Source organism: Acinonyx jubatus, chromosome B2 (assembly GCF_027475565.1).
Source record: "Acinonyx jubatus isolate Ajub_Pintada_27869175 chromosome B2, VMU_Ajub_asm_v1.0, whole genome shotgun sequence".
In the NCBI taxonomy this organism is placed as follows: Eukaryota; Metazoa; Chordata; class Mammalia; order Carnivora; family Felidae; genus Acinonyx; species Acinonyx jubatus.
Genome location: NC_069385.1, coordinates 110,878,523 through 110,895,926, shown reverse-complemented (window position 1 = coordinate 110,895,926; position 17,404 = coordinate 110,878,523). Strand labels below are relative to the sequence as shown.

At 38.2% G+C, this 17,404-nt stretch overlaps 1 protein-coding gene across 10 annotated transcripts in view; it reads left to right on the top strand.

The window, feature by feature from the left end:
- NFYA (nuclear transcription factor Y subunit alpha) overlaps positions 1-17,404 on the top strand; it is a 33,563-nt gene that overhangs the window by 4,616 nt on the left and 11,543 nt on the right. For 3 of the 10 annotated variants that reach the window (XM_015083610.3, XM_027057803.2, XM_027057806.2), the window contains exons 2-4: positions 2,201-2,333; positions 3,890-3,976; positions 6,793-6,939. In XM_015083610.3, the coding sequence (XP_014939096.1) occupies positions 2,259-2,333; positions 3,890-3,976; positions 6,793-6,939 (309 nt within the window). In that variant the 5' untranslated portion in view covers positions 2,201-2,258. Of the gene's footprint in view, positions 1-2,185; positions 2,334-3,889; positions 3,977-6,792; positions 6,940-17,404 lie in introns of all 10 variants that reach the window. The other 7 variants (XM_027057804.2, XM_053222841.1, XM_015083612.3 and 4 more) reach the window with 5 other exon arrangements.

Here is a 17,404-nt window from a genome sequence, read left to right as displayed (position 1 = left end):
CATAAAAATCAGAAAGTCAGTTTGTTCGTATGCAGTGAGAAATAACCGTCAAGTTTACTTGTGTTGCTGATCACATTTGCTCTCTGTTGCTATATCTGTATGTAAATCCAAATTAGATAGTTGCTTGGTGAGCATTCTATCAGAGCAAGGGGAGTGAGTTGGCTCCCATATGGCTACAGAACATCATGCTGTGGCAGCATAGTCATCCTGTCCTTATTTATGGCTCTCTTACTCTGCCTACCCTTTTGGTTATGAGTAATAGGCTATGCACACATTTTAGTACAAACGTTTTCCAAACATATAGTGAAGTTGAAAGAATTTTACAATGAACACCAGCATACCCATTCCCTAGAGTCCACTGTTCACGCCGTACCATACTTGACTTACCGGGTATTTCTATCCATTCATCTATCAATCCATCTTATTTTTTGATGTATTTCAAAGTGAACGTTAGACCTCAGTATACTTCTTCCTAAATACTTGCACATGCACTTGAATATATTTTATTTCTTTCACACCATATTGAGACAGCTTGCAAGTAATTAATCTCATCTAGCGTGTGTGGATTTATGGATAGTAGTGCATCACTTTGCTTATGTAACCTGCAGTTCATTTTGGCTGACATAAGTTTATCATTCAAATTTTGGAACATATGAAGGCCTAGAGAAAAATTGGGGCAAAGATTTATCTACATTTTGCTTATATATATACCTGTACCTTCCCCATACTTCCAAGGTGAATTAGTCTGTGGCAGTTGGTATAATTTTAAATTTCGAATCAAGGGGCGCCTGGGTGGCTCAGTCGGTTAAGCGTCCGACTTCAGCTCAGGTCGCGATCTCGCGGTCCGTGAGTTTGAGCCCCACGTCGGGCCCTGGGCTGATGGCTCAGAGCCTGGAGCCTGCTTCAGATTCTGTGTCTCCCTCTCTCTCTGCCCCTCCCCCGTTCATGCTCTGTCTGTCTCTGTCTCAAAAATAAATAAAACATTAAAAAAAAAATAAAAAAAAAATAAATTTCTAATCAAGTCTATCCAAGGTTCTCAAATATTTCCATTTGTCTAATCATGTCCTTATTTCAGAAGAGTCTGTAACTGATAAGGGTTGTGAGAAGGATAAATTTGAGCAAGACCTGGATATTCGATAATATTAAAGACTTAGTAATTTTGTAATGTTTGAAATGATACTGTAGAGACAATATTGTGATAAACTGGTAAAGACAAAAGAAGAGCCTTTACTCTTTAGAGATAGATGCTGAAGTGTTCATAGAATTTTGGAATAATACAGTGGGATTTATTTCAAAGTAACTTAGGGGTGAGTGGAAAGTGGACGAGTTGTGTGAGACAGGATTGAGCATGGGTAAGAGTTGGAGATGACTGTGTGGGGTTCATTAATGATCTCACTACTCTTGTATAGGTTTGGAAACTGCCATAAAGAGAATTAAAATTATATAATAAAGGGTAGGCTATTACTAGGCATTCAAATGCAAGAGTGAGGGAAACTTAAGTTCTTTTTAGAGGAACTCATAGCCTCAATATGTTGTATAACACTTTCCTTCTATTTAATCTGTAAACATCATTTTTGCCATTACTATAACTTCTTATTCCTTCCTCTGAATTAAAATGCAAAACGCTAAGCCTTTGTTCCAGCTATCTACTTAATGAAGATTTTGATAAGCAAAATGGTTGATTTCAGGTCTGGGTAATTGACGTACTAAGCAATAAACCCTGAAGTTTTAAATTGCAGACCATATGTAGAGAACTGGAGTAACCCCTTTGGTATAGTATTGGCAGGCAGCAAATGTATGTTATAAATTGAAGAAACTGTTTCTCCTCTGAAGTCATGTGCAGACCTGGGAACTAGTGTTAAATGGGTCTTGCAACAAAGTGACACTGTAGTTTAAGGAGTATTTTTCTAAGATGGAAGTGTTGCACTACTGGTAGTATTGAAAGGTAAGGCTGCCAGTAAGAAATGACTAAAAGCACTTTTAAGACATGTGAAATGGCATTATGATGTTGTTGGCGTGAGTGTGCCCTGTAATCGTAGATACAAATGATATCAAAATGAACATTTCCTATTCTCTTCCCCAGTTTTCTTACCAGTGAAGCACAGCAGTAAGTTATCGATGTTAATCATCTGGCGAGGCTTTTGTTAACAATCTCACTTAGTTTCTTTCCCAACGTTTCTAATAGGAGTGCGTTTTGCAGTCTTCTAGGACCTCCAGAGTGAAACTCACTGTGGCCAGGATTCTAACTTGGAGGGATCATGGAGCAGTATACAGCAAACAGCAATAGTTCGACAGAGCAGATTGTTGTGCAGGCTGGACAGATTCAGCAGCAGGTATGGACGTAAAACTGCTTTAAACAGCACAGCGATGGGGCCGATACTGGCACTGCTTAAGTGGGGATTTAGAGGTACCAGATCTTAGGAATAATAGGTCTGGTGACTTGTGCCGAAGTGCTTTTTGAAGATTGGATTTGTTGCGCTTTCTCTCATCATGTGTTCAGAGCTCTGTAGTGTGTAGTCAGTCTGTAACCACATAGAACTTGCTCTTTACGGGAACCTGGTTTAATATGAAATTGCCCATTTTATTTTACTAAAAGTCAAAATAGTCTGTTCTCAGATGGAAATTTGGAACTTTGCGTTTTTTCTGGATTCAGTTTTGTTGTTTCTTTTCTTGATGAAGCTAGCCTGTGATCTTTTAAGGCTTTGGCCACAGTAGATAAACCAAGATAGCCCACTTCCAAGAAATCCACTGGTTTTCGATTCGATCTGCCACGATGCTTATTTTGAAAAGCTCTAGATCAACATGAGGTTAATATTTAGACAACCACTCTTATGGGTAAACTCATATTAGAAAGGAATTCCCTGCCGGTTTATTCCTAATTAAGATAGATTCCTTTCTTGAATTTATACAGAGATGACATTTTCTGACGCTCTATTCCTGGCTTCCTTTCAGTAAAAAGTTTACTTGTTTTTCTCCTTCGAAGAAAAGAAATTTGTCACTCATTGACTGGACCTGAGGCCAAGACTGGGAATGTTTTGTTTCCAAAAGGGAACTTGGAGAATAGAGAAAAGTAGATGGTAGGACATCTACCATCTAATGATCAAAGGAAAGACCTGACTCTTGATTAAAAGAGTAATTATTTAAATTCCTTCACTGGCTTTCCTTCCACACAGCTGCTGTGGCTCTGGCAGCTTCCTTCAACCGCCTTCTTAGGAAAGGGGATTCCACAAAGGGCCCTCTATTCACACCAGTGCCCTGATGGACAAATTCTTATTCTGTTAGAACTTAACCATTAGAGGTTATAAATATTAGGTTAAATCACTGAAAACATTGTTTCCCAGGTAATCCAGTTGAGTAGAAGTAATCTTAGTTTGGGTACATGAGAGCATTGACCAGCATGAAGATGATTTTGGTTCACAGTGATTGCTTCATTCTTTCTATCTGGTGATTGTATTTAAGTCCCAGAAATTCTTCATTGTAGCTTCAAAGCTATAGAAACCTGATAACTTTGTGGTTGTGAACTCATTTGAGGAAATAAAAGGAGCATTAAAATCACGATAAGCAGAAGGATCCAATGCTTATTTCCGGGGGGAAGGGTTGCATTAAAAATTTTTGTGTTAATGATGACAACTATTTTGATGATTGAGTCATGGAAGTGTGTTTTGAGTTTCACTCGGGGGACAAGGGCTAATATCTTTAATCCTGCTTGCTACCCACAACAAAAGAGCTTCAGTATAGGGAGTCTGTACAGTTTGAAAGTCCTCCGCTGGGTGGGACTGTTCAAAGAAGACTCCCTCCCTCTCCCATAAGAGGTAAGGTGTGTTCTCATGTCTTGACCTATACATTTCCTTCCTGATACATTTCAAGCTCTTCCTGTTCCTGTTCTCAGCAGCAGGGTGGTGTCACTGCTGTCCAGTTGCAGACTGAGGCCCAGGTGGCATCCGCCTCAGGCCAGCAAGTCCAGACCCTCCAGGTAGTGGTGCCCTCTCTGATTCTCTGTAAGCACTGCATGAACTTCTCCCGTCCTCACGTCTGGTGCTATTTGTGGTAGGGTCTCAAGCAGGAATGGCAAAGTCAATTGCATGTCTTTGATGCTGTTAACTTGTCTTTGAGGCTTATAAGATTCCAGTTTCCTCATGTTTCATGCCTAGTCACGTAGTGACCTCAGTGTCCATTTCCTGAAAATTGAATTTGGCTGCTGTGTGTCTTTAGGGATACCTGGCAAGGAAATGGTGTAAGTGACACGAAGAAATTCTTACAAGTGGCATTAGAATCTGTTTGGAGCTCAAGCTCTGTAATCAGATTGCATAGTAAACTTTTGTGAATTTGTGTTATAGTGGAACAGAAAATACCTAGAGTTAGAGGGCATTTTATTTTCATTAAAAGGGCAACTCAGCTCAAAATAATCATTGTACTTGGCAAGGTTTATCTAATCAGTGAATCTTGTTAATCTCTTAACTGTTGCCTTTTCACTACCTTTCCTGGGGAAACCATGACCTATTTTATTATTAGATTTGCAAAGACTATCCTATACCTCTTGGTTGGACAGAGGTGGCATATGCTTTCTAGAAGTCTCAAGTCTTATAGCCACTATAAGAACTCTTACTTAACCAGTGCAGTTCCCCTAACGTTATATATGGCCAAGTTAAATGTCGAAATCGGAGGTATGTTTTGGCCAGTTCCTATGTAAAAACGAGAGTAGAAGCATAAGTCTTCTCTGTGTCTGCCCGTTACTTTGATTAAAATGACTGTATTTTTGAGAAATTGGCAAAATTTGAGTGCCCTGCCTTTTTTCCTCCAGTGAATGGAAATGATTCAAAGTAGGACCTAGAATGCAGAACTGGCATCTCATTAGTGCTGCTCAACGTCCTGCAGTTACATGCCCCTTGCTGCGATCCTTTTACGTTAACCTTTCAGCCCCAGCCCCACACCTGCCACCGTGTCTCATGATGTCCTGCAGTCCATTTGGAACATAAATTAGGCCACAAAAGGCTAAGCTTGTAGGTGCTCCCAAACTATGTTCGAACCTCTGACTTCAACAGCTTGTTGTTCATGCTTCTCATGCTTGCTTCATCTTTTTGATATATAAAACAGTATTGTCATTAACCATTTGTGGAATGGGAATGTAACATGCTCTTAACTGTATGGCTTCTTGTCTGATGCATGTGTCGTTGTAATCACTCATATGTCGTAAACACAGTGGGCTCCTTGGAATCTTCCAACAGTTTATCAGTTACACGTTTAGCATGTCAGTGAGGGGAGAAGTTTAAGATGATGGGTAGTCAGAAAATTATGAACAGTTGTGCCTTAAAACTTGGGTTTCTTACTTACGTAGATTTTCTTAGAAATGGCGACACCTTATGGAAATGATGAAGACCTTTCCTCTAGGGGTCTCATTATTTTGAAGAACTTTAAATACTTCTCTCAGTTATTCATGTAATAAATATTCAGAACAGTCCTTTCTGATGGAGTATATGCAAGCATGACTGTGGCAAAGGGAATTTAATTTGATAAGGAAAGGAGAAAACATGAGAGAATCGGATTGTAAAGTCCTTTAAAAAGTAAAGTGGAATTTCTCTGAACAGTTTATAAAACTTAGGATTTCAGCGTTCCTGAAGCTTCTGACGCATTTGGTGTTGGCAGTGGTGGTGGTGAGGAGGGGGCCTTAATATCTAATTGGTTCATCTAGGGCAGATTGATCTTTTCACCAATTACTGTTATTTAAACATACTTGCAGTGGCATTAAGAATGAATCTTTTAGTCATGTGAAAAGTCTTGTGTTCTGCTACGAATAATTCCTCAAAACAAAGATAGCATCTGTAAATGAAAGTTTTGGACTTCTAGCTGTTCTTTTGAACATTCCATTTTACTTCTAACATGGCTTGTTTTTTGGTTTCCAGAATGCATTCATTTAGGTATTTTTATATTGGGACTCAGGACGTTACAGAGCATGTATAATGCCTTGACTTCTAGAGTAGTCCATTTACTCGAAGAGCTTGAAAGTTGGGAGATTTTTGGTACACTTGAGTGTGTAATTCCCATATTTATCACTGCTTCTGTTAAAACTGAAACAGCTATGCAGATATCACAGAGTCCAGTGTGAGGAATTCTCCCACAGAGATTGAAAACTGACCAGAAGCTATTTCTGGGCCTTTTCCTAGTGGGCTCTTGAAACAACCATAGGACTAGAAGTCCCAGAGTGAGATGAAGAGGGTAGAAGTTGTGTATTTCATTTATGCCTGAGAGACTATGGAGAAAAAGGGTCTTCTCCATAAGCTTTCAGAGCTGCTTGCTACCCAGCCTCCTGCAGTCTCTGCTGCGTAGTTTGATTTATTCCTTCCAGGTCATTTAGAATTTATACTCAGCCACCATCACCACCATCAACTACCCCACCCCCCACCCCCCGTCATTGCTTCCTCTCCAGCCTTCCCTAGAAACTATTCCTGAATATTGGTCTCAAAAGATACATAGTCTGAATATTTTGATAAGTACTTTGTGTGGATTTAGCCTGTACTTGATGATAAATGCCTTATATCTGTGGAGACTTCCTAACGACCCTGAATATACTTCATTATATCTGACCTTAAAGTCTTCAACTTGGCGTTTAGTCAAAGACAGAGTATTTTTGAAGAAGATAACTTAAGGACAAGGACTTGAGACTTACTTCCTTGGTGTCTCTCCTACCTTTTCCCCCTCCACCAAGGCCGCAGAATAATTCCAGTGATTATCTTTTGGTGAAAACCATTTTGTGTCTCATGTTACTTCATTGTTTCTTATTTTATTTCATTCTAGGTCCAGGGGCAGCCATTAATGGTACAGGTCAGTGGAGGCCAGTTAATCACATCAACTGGCCAACCCATCATGGTCCAAGCTGTCCCTGGTGGACAAGGTCAAACCATCATGCAAGTACCTGTGTCTGGGACACAGGGTTTGCAGCAGGTGAGTGATGCAAAAAATGTTTGAACAGAGTATCAGAATAGAGGTCTTAAAGAAGAGGTTGTTAGAAACTGTTAGACAATTGATTTTACGTTTAAGTGTTTGCCAGCCTACATTCACAGTCACTTTTCTACTTTTGTGGTATCCGTGATATAAAGCAGAGCTGTATAGAAATTGGGCATTTCTGGGAAGGACTAACATATGAGACATGATCTTGAGCCCGTTAAGAATACAAAAAGATGAGAGTCTAGTTTAATAGAAGTAATTCATTGGTTTGATCTTTGTCAGAGCTTCTGGGAACTGAGGGAGGGAATTCACAGTGTGCTTTGGAAATTGTAGTTTTTGGTCAGGGATGTCATCCTTTCGTTTCGTTCCAAGTAATTTATAGTTTGAATTACCTAGTAGGTGATGAAAAAGAAAGTATTTCAGTCCAATCCCATTGCATACCCGTAAAGCTATAGTTAGAGCAAAATTTATAACCCTTAAATACTTTTATTTTAAAAGAACTGAAAGCTGGGATTTCTTTCATAAAGTTAGGAAAAGAATAAAATGAGCAAAAAAGTAGATTAAAATTAAAGAAGAAAACTACCAAAAATGTAGGAAGGGTAAATAGAAGCGGATTCTTTAAACAGATCAGTAAAGTAGTTAGGTAAAGCCACAGGAGAGACTGATTCCAAAACCGAAAACAGGTAAAAAACAAGACATGCACCTCTGTGGCATCAAGTTTTTAAAAACTAGAGGAATTTTTATCAAGTAGGTAAAAATTAAAAAGAGTTTATATCCAGTGCTAGAATGTATGCAGGGAAAAGGAAACACTCATCATTATAGATAATTTAAAATTCTGGGGGCGCCTGGGTGGCGCAGTCAGTTAAGCGCCCGACTTCAGCCAGGTCACGATCTCGCGGTCCGTGAGTTCGAGCCCTGCGTCAGGCTCTGGGCTGATGGCTCGGAGCCTGGAGCCTGTTTCTGATTCTGTGTCTCCCTCTCTCTCTGCCCCTCACCCGTTCATGCTCTGTCTCTCTCTGTCCCAAAAAAAAAAAAAAAAAAAACGTTAAAATTCTGAAGGCATCTCGCTGTTAAGTACATAAGCATAAACTGTTGCTCTTTCTGCCCCACTTCTGAGAATCTTTTGTGTAAGAAGAAGAGCATCCGTGTATGGGGAAATGTACAAAGACATTTATTGCAACACCATACTAGCAAAAAAAAAAAAAAAAAAAAATTGTGACCTGAATGTCCATTTCATCAATAAGGATAAAGAAATGGCTGAATACATCATACTCCATATATGGAATATTTTGTCCTTATTGAAAAGGATGAATTGTTGGCTGGAGAGGTAGTCAATATTGAAGTATTTTTAGTAAAAAATAATTTGCAGAGAAATACATACTAAGTGATTTCTGTAATGAATAGCCAAACACCCGTGAGTGTATAGGTTTGTATATCTATGTTTCATTTTAACAGTTAAAATGATCGCATTAATAATTTAGTTTTTCTTACCGCCTTTAATCCCTTTATGATGATTGGTCAATTTGATGAATCAGAATTTATAATTTGCAAAGTGTATTCAGAGAACTTTTTTTTGCTTTATTTTTGGTTTTTTGCTTTTATGAGTAAGGTTACTGGAAATGTGTTTGAGTGCGATTGCTTCATTTTTCAGTTGAATTCTTAAGGTAATTTCTTTGGAGTGGGTGGATTGCTTGAGCAAAGGGTAAGATCATTTTTAAGGCTATTGGCATATTTTTGCCAAGATAGAGTTGTAGTTAGGATTAAAAATAGTTTCCACATTGCTACATGCATGAATGTATGAGGCTTTAAATGTATTTTGTGAGTGTGCTTGCCGCAGCTTCATACTGCTGTTTCATTTCTGTCCTTCCTCTCATGGCCTCCTCTCAGCCCTCTTTGTCACACCTTCCTCTCCACTGTCAAATAGAAACAGTGTGATAGAACACCAGGAATAGTGTACTGTGAGTGCAGTGACCTGATTTTCATTCCCAAGTCTTCCATTAAACAGGATTTCTGATCTTGGCCAAGTCATTTGATTGTCCTTACTCTCATCCAAAAATGGAGTTTGTATCAGGTGATTCTTAGGGTTCATTCCAGCTCTAAATTCTGTGATTTTATGAGGGGGTTTTTGGGCCTTTAAGAGACTTTGAGAGGTTATTTATTTCATTGCCTTCCCTCCCAAGTAGGACTATAGTCACACCATCCTGGAGAAATTCTTTTCTGTTAACCTGTATAAAGCTCTAGGTACAATTCTATAGAAGAGTATTTTTTAGCCTTTGTTTGTTTTGTTGTGTGTTTTTTTTTAACCTTTTTTTTTTTTTGATTATATGCTCTATTTTAGAATTCCAGTGAAACCTATATCCCCTTAGAAAAGGTGCAGATGTCCAGATACATGCTAACTTTGAGTGTAATTTTAGGTTAAGATCCTTGGCTTGATAAAGACAGTAGAACCAAAGTAGAAAGAGGAAAAAAAAAAAAAGGCAAGAATATTAGAAGTTGATATATAACAAAAATAGTATAAAATATCAGTGAAGAAGTAGTTTAAGAATGACATAGAAAAAGAGCATCGATGTCTACTTCATACTATACACTTGGTTGATTCACAGGTCTAAATGTAAAAAAGCATGCTTGGAAACTATTAGACTTTATTTCCTGGAGAATTTTCTTTATATTGTGGGGGTAGAGAAGGATTTTTTTAAAGACATAAAAACCAAATTGATTTGCGTGCTTTAAAAATGTATATACATCAAAATGTAAATAAAAGGGTGCAGGTGTGCAGAAGATATTAACACATAAAGCTGGGTTTGTATCCAAAATACATAAAGAACATTTATGTATTGATACGAAAATAACAGTCCAGTAGGAAAATGGGCATAGAATATGAATAGATGGAAAAAGAAACCTAATGACTAAAATAAGTATTCCTTGCTATTTGAAACTCAGGAAATAGATTCAGATAACTAAATTGTTTACTTATTTATTTGCTACTACTTCCTAAGTGTCAACTATGAGCTGAGTATTTGGGAAAAGTAGTTAAGAAGACCTAGGTAGCGGATTCTGGGAAGATGGCAGAGCAGGACATACCAGGAATCTGTGTCCCCACCTACACAACAATTGCATTGGCAGAATTTGATATAAACTATTTTGGAACTCTGGAGTTTATTGAAAACTTTTTTACTTCCAGGGGAAGGCATAGACTTCTACTGAAGTTAATTTCAGTAAGTTTCTGCTTTTAGCCCAGTACCAGCTACCCAGTACCCTAGCAGGCAGCTGCACACGTGTCTTAGAGGAGCTTATGAGCAGTTTATAGAAGCCAAGGTGAGCAAAGTGGACCTTGTCCTCTAAAATCAGAGATCACTGATTGCTGTTTCTGATCACAGAGGTGCAAAGACCAGCAAGATACATGGAGCAGAAACTGACAGATTTGAGGGGAGAAATAGACAACTCTACAATAACCAGACAGAAGATAAGTAAAGGAATAAACTACATAAAACAATAGGCCGACTAGATAAGACAAGCATATACAGAATAATCAACAATAGCATAAACATTTTCCTCAAGTGCATCTGGGACACTTTCCAGGAAAGACCATATGTCAGGTCACAAATTAAGTCTTAGATAGATTGCATATAAAGTATCTTCTCTGACCACAGTGAGATGGAGTTAGAAATTAACAACAGAAATAAGAGTGGAAAAGTCACAAATTGTGGAAATCAAACAGTACACTCTTAAATAAACAATGGATCAAAGGAGAAATTACATGAGAAATTAGAAAGTACAGGTGAATGAAAACAACAGCACAACATACTAAAATTCACAGGACATGGCAAGAACAGTGTTCAGGGGGAATATTATGGCTATAAATGCCTACATTAAAAAATAAAAAAGATTGACAATCCACAACCTAACCTTATAACTTAAGGAATGAGAAAAAGAATGAATTAAACCCAAAGCTGGCCAAAAGAAAGAAAGAACAGAGATAAATGAAATAGAAAAACAATAGAGAAAACAAATGAGACCAAAAGTTGGTTCTTTGAAAATAATCAACAAACTTGGCAAATCTTTAGCTAGACAGACTAAAGAAAAAGTCTCAATAACTAAAATCAGAAATGAAAGTGGTGGGGGCAGGGGTGCCTGGGTGGCTCCGTTGGTTAAGTGTCTGGCTCTTGATCTCAGCTCAAGTCATGATCTCACAGTATGTGAGTTCAAACCCCATGATGGGCTCTGTGCTGACAGCACAGAGCCTGCTTGGGATTCTGTCTGTCCTTCTCTATGCCCCTCCCCAGCTTGTGTTTTCTCTTTCTTTCAAAATAAATAAATAAACTTAAAAAAAATTAATAAAAAAAAAAAGAAATGAAAGTGAGGATGTTACTACCAATTCTACAGAAATGAAAAGATCATAGGAATATTATGAGTGAGGGAGGAGTTAAGATGGCAGAGTAGTAGGGGCACCCTGTGCTTGCATCCTCCCTCAAACACAGCCAGATAAATATCAAACCATTCTGAACACTTAAGAAATCTTGAGGCCTGAGAGAACTGCACATGCAAAGGGAGAAAAATGGCCACATAGTGGAAGGTAGAAGCTGCAGAGAGTTTATTTGGGGGAAAAAAGAACTGTGGGTGCTGCAGAGGAGAGGGAGCACTGATCATGGAGAGAGAGAGCAAGAGAGCAGTGTGCAGGGGATTGCACAAGAAAAGCTCTTCCCCAAAACCATTGACTGGGAAAGGAAGAAGGGCTGGTTATTGCAAGTTTTTGCAAGCAGGGGAGCTAAGAGTCTAAAGTTTTGAAAGTCCACACCATTGTTAGAATCCTGCCTGGCTGGCTTAGTGGTTCTCCCGTGGGGAAAGAGGGCAGAGGCCTGTGAGCAGACAGCATGCTCTGAAGATCTGCTGGGTTGCACAGGGGGCAACAGTTCCCCTTTTTAGACTGCATTTAGGAGAGGTGGCACTGCTTCTTGGGACAGAAGAGAAGGTGGGTGCCACTGAGCGGCCGCATTAATTAGCATAGCAGAGGCACCTGCTGAAAGCAGCTAACCTGGAAGCCAGCTTTTAGCTGCGCTTTACCATAAACTCCTAACATCATGTAATCCTGTGTGTAGAACAAACCAGCACCAGCCACCACACATTGAGACCCTCCCCCAGAGGATCAGCATGGGTCTGCACTGTGCCCCTAAAATTTGGAGTTTTGAAATCCAGCTACACACCTGAGGTAAAAATTGAGAACACCCAAATATATGTGTGTGTGTGTGTGTGTGTGTATATAATCAATTAACAAACATAAACTCACTGATAATAATTTGATAACAGTAGAGGACTTTAACACCCCCCCTTTACAGCAATGGACAGATCATTTAAGCAGAAAATCGACAAGGAAACAATGGCTTTGAATGACATACTGGACCAGATGGACTTAACAGATACCTACAGAACATTTCATCCTAAAGCAGCAGAATACACGTTTTTCCCAGTGCACTCAGAACGTTCTCTAGAATAGATCACATACTGGGTCACAAATCAGACCTCAAGAAGTACAAAAAGATTAAGATCATACCATGCATATTTTCAGACCACAATGCTACGGAACTTGAAAGTCAACCACAAAAAATTTTGGAAAGACCATAAATACAGGTTAAAGAACATCTTACTAAAGAATAAATGAGTTAACCAGGAAGTTAAAGAAGAAATTAAAAAAAAAAAAAAAAAAAAAGACATGGAAGCAAATGGAAAGGAAAACACAACAGTCCAGAACCTTTGGGATGCAGCAAAGGCAGTCATAACAGGGAAGTATATAGCAATACAGGCCTACCTCAAGAAGCAAGAAAAGTCTCATATATATCAGCCTAACCTTACACCTAAGGAACAGCAAATAAAGCCTAAAGCCAGCAGAAGAAGGGAAATAAAAATTAGAGCAGAAGTGAATGCTATAGAAACGAACCAGCCCAGTAGAACAGATCAATGAAACTAAGAGCTGGTTCTTTGAGAACAATTAATGAAATTGATAAACCCCTGCCAGACTTCTCAAAAAGAAAAGACAAAGTACCCAAACAAATTAAATCATGAAGGAAAGAGGAGAGATCATAGCCAACACAACAGAAATATAAACAGTTATAAGAATATTATGAAAAATTATGCCAACAAACTGGATGAACTGGAAAAAATGGATGAAGTCCTGGAAACATAAAACTACCAAAACTGAAACAAGAAGAAATAGAAAACTTGGACACACCCATAACCATTGAAGAAATTGAATCAATAATCAAAAATCTCCTAACAAACCAAAGTCCAGGGCCAGGTGGCTTCCTAGAGGAATTCTACCAGACATTTAAAGAAGAGTCAATACCTATTCTTCTGAAACTGTTCCAAAAATAGAAATGGAAGGAAAACTTCCAAACTTTTACAAGGCCAGTATTACGTTGATTCCAAAACCAGAGAAAGACCCCATTAAAAAGGAGAATTGCAGGTCAATATCGTTGATGAACATGGACACTAAAATTCTCAACCAAGATACTAGCAAATTGAATCCAACAGTACATTAAAATAATTATTGACCACGATCAAGTGAGATTTATTCATGGGCTGCAGGGTGGTTCAATATTTTCAAATCAATCAACGTGATACACCATATTAATAAAAGAAGGGATAAGAACATATGATTCTTTCAATAGATGCAAAAAAAGCATTTGATGGTGTGCATCATCCTTTCTTGATTAAAAACCCTCAACAAAGTAGGAATAGAGGGAAGGTAGCTCAACATAAAGGCCACATACAAAAGACCCACAGCTAATATCCTCAATCTGGAAAAGCTAGGAACTTTTCTTCTATGGTCAAGAACAAGACAGGGATGTCCACTCTCACCATTGTTATTTAATAGTAGTGGAAGTCCTAGCCTCAGCCATCAGACAACAAAAAGAAATAAAAGGCATCCAGATCATCAAGGAAGAAGTCCATCTTCCACTATTCACAGATGACATGGTACTCTATGTAGAAAACCCAAAAGACTCCATCAAAAAATTGCTAGAACTCAGCAATTACAAACTCAGCAAGATACAAAATCAATGTAGAGAAATCAAGAAATTGACTCCATTTACAATTGCACCGAAAACCATAAGACATTGAGGAATAAACCTAACCAAAGTGGTAAAAGACCTGTACTCTGAAAACTATAGAGCACTTATGAAAGAAATTGAAGAGGACACAAAGAAATGGAAAAACATTTCATGCTCATGGATTGGAAGAACAGATCTTGTAGAAATTTGTATACTACCCAAAGCAATCTACACATGTAATACAATCCCTATCAAAATACCACCACCATTTTTCACAGAGCTAGAACAAACAATCCTAAAATTTGTGTGGAACCACACACACACACAAGAAAACCAGGTAGCCAAAGCAATTTTGAGAAAGAAATGCAAAGCGGAAGGCATCACAATTTCGGACTTGTAAGCTATATCACAAGGCTGTAGCCATCAAGACAATGTGGAACCGGCACAAAAACAGACACAGATCAATGGAACAGAAAACCCAGAAATGGACCCACAACAATATGGTCACCTGCCATCTTTGACAAAGGAGGGAAGACTATCCAGTGGAAAAGGGACAGTCTTTTCAACAAATGGTATTGGAAAAACTGGACAGCAACATGCAGAAGAATGAAACTGGACCACTTTCTCACATGATACACAAAAACAAATTAAAAATGAAAGAAAGATCTAATTGTAAGAAAACCATCAAAATCCTACAGGAGAACACAGGCAGCAATCTCTTTGACCTCAGCCATAAGAACTTTTTTTTTTTAATTTTTTTTTAACGTTTATTTATTATTGAGAGACAGAGAGACACAGAGTGTGAGCAGGGGGAGGGGTAGAGAGAGGGGGAGACACAGAATCTGAAGTAGGCTCCAGGCTCTGAGCTGTCAGCATAGAGCCCTACGCGGGGCTCAAATTCACAAACCATAAGATCATGACCTGAGCGGAAGTCAGTCGTTTAACCAACTGAGCCACCCAGTTGCCCCAGCCATAAGAGCTTTTTAAGACATCTCCGAAGGAAAGGGAAACAAAAGCAAAAATGATCAGAACTTCATGAAGATAAAAAGCTTCTGCACAGCTAAGGAAACCAACAAAACTGAACGGCAGCTGACAGAATGGGAGAAGATATTTGCAAATGATGTATCAGATAAAGGGTTAGTATCCAAAATCTATAAAGAACTTAAACTTAACACCCCAAAAATAGATAATCAAGTTAGGAAATGGGCAGAAGACATGAATATATATCTTTCCAAAGAAGACATCCAGATGGCAAAGACACATAGAAAGATGCTCAACATCACTCATCATCAGGGAAATGCAAAGCAAAACTACAATGAGATAACCTGTCAGAATGGCTAAAATCAAAAACAACAGGTGTTGACAAGTATGTGGAGAAAAAAGAACCCTCTTGCACCGTTGGTGGGAATGAATGCAAACTGGTGCCACCACTCTGGAAAACAGTATCGAGTTTTCTCAGAAAGTTAAAAATTGAACTACCCTACATCCCAGCAATTACACTATTAGGTATATACCCAAAGGATACAAAAATACAGATTTGAAGGGGCACATGCACCCCAATGTTTATAGCAGCAGCATTATCAACTACAGCCAAACTTTGGAAAGAGCCCAAATGTCCATCAACTGATGAATGGATAAAGATGTGGTATATATACACAATGGAATGTTGTTACTCAGCCATCAAAAAGAATGAAATCTTGGGGTGCCTGGGTGGCTCAGTTGGTTGAGCCTGACTCTTGGTTTTGGCTCATGTCATGATCCCAAAGTTAATGGGATTGAGCCCTGCTGTTAGCTCAGAGCCTGCTTGGGATTCATTCATTCATTTATTCATTCTCTCTCTCTCTCTCTCTCTCTCTCTCTCTCTCTCTCTCTGCCCCTCCCCTACTTGTGCTCTCTCAAAATAAATAAACTTTAAAAAAAGAATGAAATCTTGCATTTGCAACAATGTAGATGGAGCTAGAGTGCAAATACTATGTGATTTCATTCATGTGGAACTTAAGGAAACATGAACGTAGGGAAAAGAAAGAAAGGAAGCAAACAGTAAGAGACCCTTAATTACAGAGAACTGAGAGTCAATAGAAGGAGATGGGTAAGGGGATGGGCTAAATGGGTGATGGGGATTAAGGAGGGCACTTGGGATGAGCACTGAGTGAGTGTTATATGTAAATAACAAATCACTAAATTCTACACCTGAAACTAATTTTACCATTATGTTAACTAACTAGAATTGAAATAAAATCTTGAAAAAAAGAAGTATTATGAGCAACCAAATGCAACAAATTGAATAACTAAAAGAATAGACAAATTCCTAGAATCAAAATCTATTCTACCAAGACTCAATTACAAAGAAATAGGAAACCTGAAAAGATCTAAATGGACCCACAATTAGTGAAAGGTGAAAGATTTTTGCGATCTGAAGAGAAACCAGAATATAGAGCTATAATTTCTAAGGAGCTTGAATCAGTACTCAAAAATCTCTCAATAAATAAAAGCACTAATGGCTTCCCTGGTGTATTTTACCAAAAATTTGAAAAACGAATACAGTTTCTCAAACTTTTTCCTAAAGTTAGAAAAGAGCACTTGTAATTCATTCTATGAGGCCAGCATTATTCTGATTCTAAAACCAAACAAAGACATTACCAAAAAATATTCATTATGAACATTGATCAAAAATCTCAAAATACTAACAGACCAAATCCAGAGCATATTAAAAGTTACACACCATGACCAAGTGGGATTTATTCCTAGAGATAAGAGTGCTTCAACATAGAAAATTGATCAGTGTGATATATACTACAGTAACAGAATGAAGGGGAAAAATCCCTACTCTGTTGAAATAACACCCAGATCAAAAATGTCTGGTGATGGAATGAATGAATTAATGAGAAGGGAGATGAAGGAGTTGTTAGGAGAAACTTTTGCTCTATACCCTTGGCTGTTGCTTAGGTGTGAATTTGTATATAAAATGCTGGAAATTTTGAGTTGTGGGGCCTTCCTAAATGCATTCTCTTTTGTTCTTAAAGAAATGTGTACATTTGCTGTTACATGAAAACAGGATTCTGTGCACCCAACAGTCAAAATGTTACTAGTTTTTTTAATTTTAAAAAACTTAAATATTTTTCAGATTTCTTGTCACATTTATGATGACACTTCTAATAAATTAGCCATAGCCATTAAAAAGAGAAATGAAAGAAAACAGATTTGAAAAGCACAGGTTCCCTCTCTGTCCAAAATCGTTAGCTGAGGTTTAGCTGTCCAAATCCAGGAATCAAATTAGAAATGCAAATTAAATCAAAACTAGCAAACACTAGACAGTACTGGGTGTTAGGGTGTTGGAAAATAGATGTAGGAGGAATATAATCGGACACGTGTATTAATTATCTTTGGCTGCAGATAAATTATCCTAAATGTTAGTGATT